General features: G+C 31.1%; 1 protein-coding gene across 1 annotated transcript; it reads right to left on the bottom strand.

Moving 5' to 3' along the window:
* Nucleotides 1-8: 8 nt before the first annotated feature.
* Nucleotides 9-3,532, bottom strand: Dlish (Dachs ligand with SH3s). Its single transcript, XM_075309460.1, has 3 exons — nt 3,336-3,532; nt 2,159-3,108; nt 9-925 (listed from the first exon to the last, which is right to left on the bottom strand). Exons 1-3 carry the CDS (start codon nt 3,379-3,381, stop codon nt 761-763), a joined length of 1,161 nt encoding a protein of 386 aa, XP_075165575.1. The 5' UTR covers nt 3,382-3,532; the 3' UTR covers nt 9-760.
* Nucleotides 3,533-7,238: the final 3,706 nt, after the last annotated feature.

Below are 7,238 nucleotides of genomic sequence, written 5' to 3' on the forward strand. Positions count from 1 at the left end.
CTATAGTATTTGTTTATTTTCCTTTGATTGCTCGAAAATTTCCACCAAACATTCTTTCTATATTGCATTGAATGTTATGAATATTATTGCTCATTTTTTATTTTTATTAAAATATATATATGTATGTATAATTATATTATTTCTATCTCCTAACTTTTAATGTGTAATACAACTAAGACTAATTTTAAATGATAGCTTATAAATAGTTAATGTAAACAATATGTTATGGCGAAAACGAAAGAAGTGACCTTAAAATAATGAAACATATGTATTCTTTTTCAAAAGGCTTTATAAATAATTAATAATTAATTACAAAAGAACATTGTATACACTTTATATAGGAGAAATGAAAAGAAAATTTCAATAAAAATTTATAATAAAATGGAGGAAATATTAAAAACAAATATAAATGTTTAATCATTAGAATTTGTTTAGGGAATGCATTCGTTATCATTTCATACGATTTTATATGGTCTACTACTTCAAGGAAATTATCAGCCTGTTTCTGTATGTCGATCGAGCTCTATCGATCGACTGAAATGGAAAGAAACAGCTGAATTTATAACCAAAAATCAGCTGGTTCTATGTATTTAAGTCGATCGATAGAGCTCGTTCGACATACAGAAACAGGCTGTATGAATAAAATTGTACAGACAATTTCAAAAATGTGTCATTTTTAACTTAAATGTTCAATATATTCATTATATTTATGGTACCTTCCATATATTAGTTCTAGAATTGGAAAATATTTTTATTCATCTTAAAGACTTGTCATTGCCGGCGGTCTGGCATAAGCCTTTGGTATGAATCCATATTTTCGTGTTTTCGGAGCATAAGACCACAACCATCCATCAACAGTTTGATTATTTAAATCAGCATAGATCCAATCCCCTCGTCGCACACTTAAGTCGTCTGGAGCTTGAGCCTATAAATCAAAATATACAAAATAAAAAAAAATAAATTTGTATTAGTAAAAAAGTAAGGAAAGTCTGAAGTCGGGCGGGGCCGCCTATATTATACCCTGCACCACTTTGTACATCAAAATTTTCGATACCATATCACATCCGTCAAATGTGTTGGGGGCTATATATAAAGGTTTGCCCAAAATACATACATTTAAATATCACTCGATCTGGACAGAATTTGATAGACTTCTACAAAATCTATTGACTCAAAATTTGCACTAGGGTGGAACACAATGTTAGTTAAAAAATATGGGAAACATTTAAATCTGAAGCAATTTTAAGGAAACTTCGTAAAAGTTTATTTATGATTTATCGCTCGATATATATATGTCATAGAAGTTTAGGAAAATTAGAGTCATTTTTACAACTTTTCGACTAAGCAGTGGCGATTTTACAAGGAAAATGGTGGTATTTTGACCATTTTTGTCGAAATCAGAAAAACATATATATATGGGAGCTATATCTAAATCTGAACCGATTTCAACCAAATTTGGCACGCATAGCTACAATGCTAATTCTACTCCCTGTGCAAAATTTCAATTAAATCGGAGTGAAAGATTGGCCACTGTGGTCATATGAGTGTAAATCGGGCGAACGATATATATGGGAGCTATATCTAAATCTGAACCGATTTCAATAAAATTTGGCACACTTGACTATACTACTAATTGTACTCCTAGTGCAAAATTTCAACCAAATTGGGGTAAAACTCTGGCTTCTGGGACCGTATTAGTCCATATCGGGCGAAAGATATATATGGGAGCTATATGTAAATCTGAACCGATTTCAATAAAATTTGGCACACTTGACTATAGTACTAATTGTTCTTCTTGTTCAAAATTTTAAGCAAAGAACCGATTTCTTCCAAAATCAATAGGGTTCTACTCTGAGCCAAAACACATACTTGTGCCAAATTTAAAGTCGATTGGACTAAAACTGCGACTTAGACTTTGATTGCAAAAATGTGTTCACGGACAGACGGACATTTGGCATTTTTGCCAAAGACACCATGTGTCTATCTCGTCTCCTTCTGGGTGTTGCAAACATATGCACTAACTTATAATACCCTGTTCCACAGTGTGGCGCAGGGTATAATTAATGAAGCGGACTGTCATAGAATATTAAAAACTAGACCTCTAACATATAACCTATTAAACATATAAAGCAAATAATTTTCTTATTGATCATCTTACCTTATAGTCATATAGCATAACCAATTCGGTACCATAACGTACATCATCAGCTTGAATTTGTGCTGCAGTCTGTGTGTTGTTCTGTTGTTGCTGTAGAGAATTGTCCGAGGTACCATTATTATTGTTCAATGCCACTGGCTGACTTAAGGAATTCAAATTTCCTTGTGAGGCCCCCGTGCCTGTAGACACAACCTGGCCATTTGATTTACCTAGATTATTTTCCATTAACTTTTGTTGAGTTTGTAGCACACTATCGGCTGGATATATAAAAGCTGAAGGTACAAACCCCTCTTGACCATCGCTACGCACAATCCAAAACCAATCAAGATCATCACGATTTAAAAGGGTCACAAATTCCCCTCTTTCTACAGATAAATCATTTTCATCACGGGCAATAAATGTGTAGAGAACTATATAACGACCACTAGGCTCTTTGTGAAAGGGTGTACATTCAGATTCCATAATAAGGGGAGATGTTAACTCGACCACAGCATTTTTCAATGCTGCTTGGGCATTACTGACTTCTTCAATTAGATCCAATTTATTAGTTTCGTTGGCCGTTAGAAGCGGTATCGATTCACTGTGATCACCAGCATCGCCACGGGGTAGTTTCTTTTTAATAGCCATATCGGCTAATTGAGTGTTGTAAGGAGCACAATAGGAATATGGTATGAAACCTTCTTGACGTGAATCTTCTCCAATGACATAGACCCAATCGTTTTCACGATATAAAATATTAACAATTTGACCACGTTTAACCTCTAGCTCGTCATCCACACATGGGGTGAAATCATGTAGAACAACCATTTTGGAATCGGGACTCAATCCATGCTCTTTTTCTATACCAACTCGTACAAGTGTCTCGATACTGGAAGAGCCGGTTATACGACCTAAACCGACTGTAACACCTCCAGGTAAGGGTAGGTCACGTTCTATGTTGGCATTCGTGGCTATGGTATGGAATATATTAAAGGAGGAAAAATCAAGCACACCGTATGAATGGATAAAAATATGATTTGTTTTTGTGTCTTAAGTCTTTTACACGAAGCATATTCAACGTTTGTTTCTTAAGTCTTTAGTTTCATATGCCTATACCTCAACAATTTGTTTACATTTTATTACAAAGTCAATGTAGAATAGTTGTTAGATATGATTTATAATCTATTTGTATGTATACCTTTCTTTTTATCCCGCCTCATTCTTACTGGACATAGAAAAGCCATTTCGTAGTAGGGTTTTGTTAATTTTCTTAAATGTATTATTGCAAATAAGACTTATTTCCCTTCGTTATTAACGATTTTTTGTTAGAAATATTTCTACTGTAATTGCCAACAATTTTTGTTTTGTTTTTGCTACTTGTGGCTTATAACTAACACAACCACTGACTGTTGGTATTTATGTTATCTGTTGACAGTTAACCATATAGAGAGCATAAGATGAGATAGAGAACTGTCAGACATTCCAGCATCAATTTTAAAGTAATTTTCTATCAAAAGATGGCGCCGTTCAAATGCATATATAGAGAATTATAAAGGCAACATTGTTAGTTTATTGTACGACACCAGATGTTTTCTGTAGTCTTTTAATATTGAAACTGAGATATGTATGTAAAAAGATTTCTTTCATTGATATATATAGAAGGTTTGGGAATTTTAATTTTTTTACATAGTCCAGCAAAAAAATTGGAAGTTGTTATAAAGGCACAACTGTAAAAGCACTTTCAAAAATGTTCTCACACAGATGTTCTTTATTTTAACTACACAGGAAGTTAGTTTATATCGCTTTTTAATATTTTTAATGGGTAATTTTAACTTTTTATACCCTGCGCCACACTGTGGAACAGGGTATTACAAGTTGGTGCATATGTTTACAACACCCAGAAGGAGACGATATATATATATATATATATATATATATATATATATATATATATATATATATATATATATATATATATATATATATATATATATATATATATATATATATATATATATATATATATATATATATATATATATATATATATCTTTCGCCCTATGCGTGCAAATTTGGTTGAAATCGGTTCAGATTTAGATATTGCTCCCATATATATCGTTCGCCCGATTTACACTTATATGATTTTTTTTGCTCCGATTTAGTTGAAATTTTGCAAAGGGAGTAGTATTAGCATTATAGCTATGCGTGCCAAATTTGGTTTAAATCCATTCTAAGTTAGACATAGCTCCCATATATATCTTTCGCCCGATATGCACTTATATGGACCCAGAAGCCAGAGTTTTCGCCCAATTTGGTTGAAATTTTGCACTAGGAGTACAAATAGTAATATAGTCATGTGTGCCAAATTTGATTGAAATCGGTTCAGATTTAGATATAGCTCCCATATATATGTTTTTCTGATTTCGACAAAAATGATCAATATACCAAAATTTTTCTTGTAAAATCGCCACTGCTTAGACGAAAAGTTGTAAAAATGAATCTAATTTACCTAAACTTCTAATACATATATATCGAGCGATAAATCATAAATAAACTTCTGCGAAGTTTCCTTAAAATTGCTTCAGATTTAAATGTGTTTATTTTTTACTAAAATTGTGTTCCACCCTAGTGCATTAGCCAACTTAAATTTTGAGTCTATAGATTTTGTAAAAGTCTATTAAATTCTGTCCAAATCGAGTGATATTTAAATGTATGTATTTGGGACAAACCTTTATATATAGCCCCCAACACATTTGACGGATGTGATATGGTATCGAAAATTTAGATCTACAAAGTGGTGCAGGGTATAATATAGTCGGCCCCGCCCGACTTTAGACTTTCCTTACTTGTTTTTTAATAACATTGTGTTCCAACCTAGTGCATTAGCCGACTTAAATTTTGAGTCTAAAGATTTTGTAGAAGTCTATCAAATTCTGTTCAGATCGAGTGATATTTAAATTATGTATTTGGGACAAACCTTTATATATAGCCCCAAACACGGATGTGATATGGTATCGAACATTTAGATCTACAAAGTGGTGCAGGGTATAATATAGTCGGCCCCGCCCGACTTTAGACTTTCCTTACTTGTTTTGTTTCAAATAGGTAAAAAACAGAGTAGAAATTATTTAAATTTTGCTGAAAATATTTCTAAATTCATTCTAGAAAAATTGCGCATTTTGAAAATATTTAGGGTAAAACGTTTCAAACATTAAAAATCATAACAAATTATAAAAAACTAATTATTTAGCAAAATAACAAAAAAAATTTCAACTCACATCCAAAACACTGAATTCGGTAGTGGGTTTAAAAATGTATCCATGAATACCATTTTCAGCACATTTTATCTACCCAGCAAAAAAGCGTCGCCAAAAATGTAGTGAAAATGTTCTTCTTGTATCCGGAAGTGGTGCAAAATTGGAGCAGAAGCGATGAATTTAACATGGGCTTATAAAAGGACGGATGTGCACCATTTCAACAGTCGTTGCTCTGAATATAAATCACTTCTTAAGGAGCAATCCAAATTTAGTGTTTTGGATGTGAATTAAAAAATTTTGTGATATTTTGATAAAAAAAACATAATTTTTAAAATGTTTTTTTTTTTTATGGCTTTTAATGCATTCTAACGCATTAAAAAGCAAATCTTTTCCAATATTTGCAAATTTTCTAGAATGGATTTATCATTTCTTCGAAAAAATTTAAATAAATTGTACCATTTTATTCTTACTCTTTTTTAACCTATTTGAACCAAAAAAGTAAAAATTATCCTTTAAAAGTATGAAAAAGACGACTTATAAAAAATTGAATCAAAAGAACTTCCTGAGTAGTTAAAATAAAGAACATCTTTGGAAGCGCTTTCCTTTAGAAGTACTTCCATATTTTTTTGTTGGGTCAATAATGGCGCTATCGTCCTGAAATTTGGCAGAGATACATACGTGTTTTGTCTGTACGCAGACAAGTTCGAATATGGTTTATATCGGTCAAAGTTTCGAATTATACCCGATATAAACCCACACCCGATTTTGGGTCTTGAGCATTTTGACACCGCAACTTTCATCCGATTAGCTCCCATATAGATCGATCTTCCGATTGGACGTCTTGGGCATCTTGACACCCCAATCTTTATTCAATTTGGTTGAAATTAAAAATGTAGAGGTATTTAAGATCCACAAAGAGGTATTCCGAATATGGTGTATATCGACCGATTTTCTGATTTGACTTCTTGTGCCGAATATAGGGAGTATAGGTCTATGTTTTGGTATAGCCCCAATACAAATTCTATAGAACTTCGATTTAAAATCACACGAAAGGTATTATTTCATTGGATTTTTAAAATTTTTTTGAATAAAGTTATTTGTTTGTAATTAAATTTTATTATTTTTTACGAAATTTTCCACAGCCCAATGATATTTGTCTCAAAAATTTTATGAACTAAACGTTGGTATAAAGTTCAATCACCCTACGCGTAAGTTCAATATGAACTAAAACAGAGGAAGAAAAATAGTAAGAATGAACTAATCTAAAACTAGTCATGATTCAGCGCCAATGATTTTTATACCCACCACCATAGAATGGTGACGGGGGTATAATACGTTTGTCATTCCATTTGCAACGCATCGAAATATCGATTTCCGACTATATAAAGTATATATATTCTTGATCAGGGAGAAATTCTAAGACGAAAAAATTTATTTCTATAGAATATTTTGCTATAGAAAATTTTGCTATAGAAAATTTTATTTCTATAGAAAATTTTATCAAAATTTTATTTCTATAGAAAATTTTGTCAAAATTTTATTTCTATAGAATATTTTCTCAAAATGTTATTTCTATAGAAAATTTTCTAAAAAGTTTAATTCTATAGAAAATTTTGCTAAAAATTTATTTCTATAGAAAATTTTGTCAAAATTTTATTTCTTTAGAATATTTTATCAAACATTTATTTCTATAGAAAATTTTATCAAAATTTTATTTCAATAGAATGTTTTCTCAAAATGTTATTTCTATAGAAAATTTTCTAAAAAATTTAATTCTATAGAAAGTTTTGCAAAAAATTTATTTCTATAGAAAATTTTGTAAAAATTTTATTTCTATAGAATAT

Source organism: Haematobia irritans, chromosome 5, assembly GCF_050003625.1.
Source record: "Haematobia irritans isolate KBUSLIRL chromosome 5, ASM5000362v1, whole genome shotgun sequence".
In the NCBI taxonomy this organism is placed as follows: Eukaryota; Metazoa; Arthropoda; class Insecta; order Diptera; family Muscidae; genus Haematobia; species Haematobia irritans.

Coding starts and splice junctions, on each gene's coding strand:
- Dlish (XM_075309460.1), bottom strand. CDS start 3,381: ATGGCTTTTCTATGTCCAGTAAGAATGAGGCGGGATAAAAAGAAAG. Junction 3,109..3,335: donor GAGGCGGGATAAAAAGAAAG/GTATACATACAA, acceptor TCCATACCATAG/CCACGAATGCCAACATAGAA. Junction 926..2,158: donor TTATGCTATATGACTATAAG/GTAAGATGATCA, acceptor TTTGATTTATAG/GCTCAAGCTCCAGACGACTT.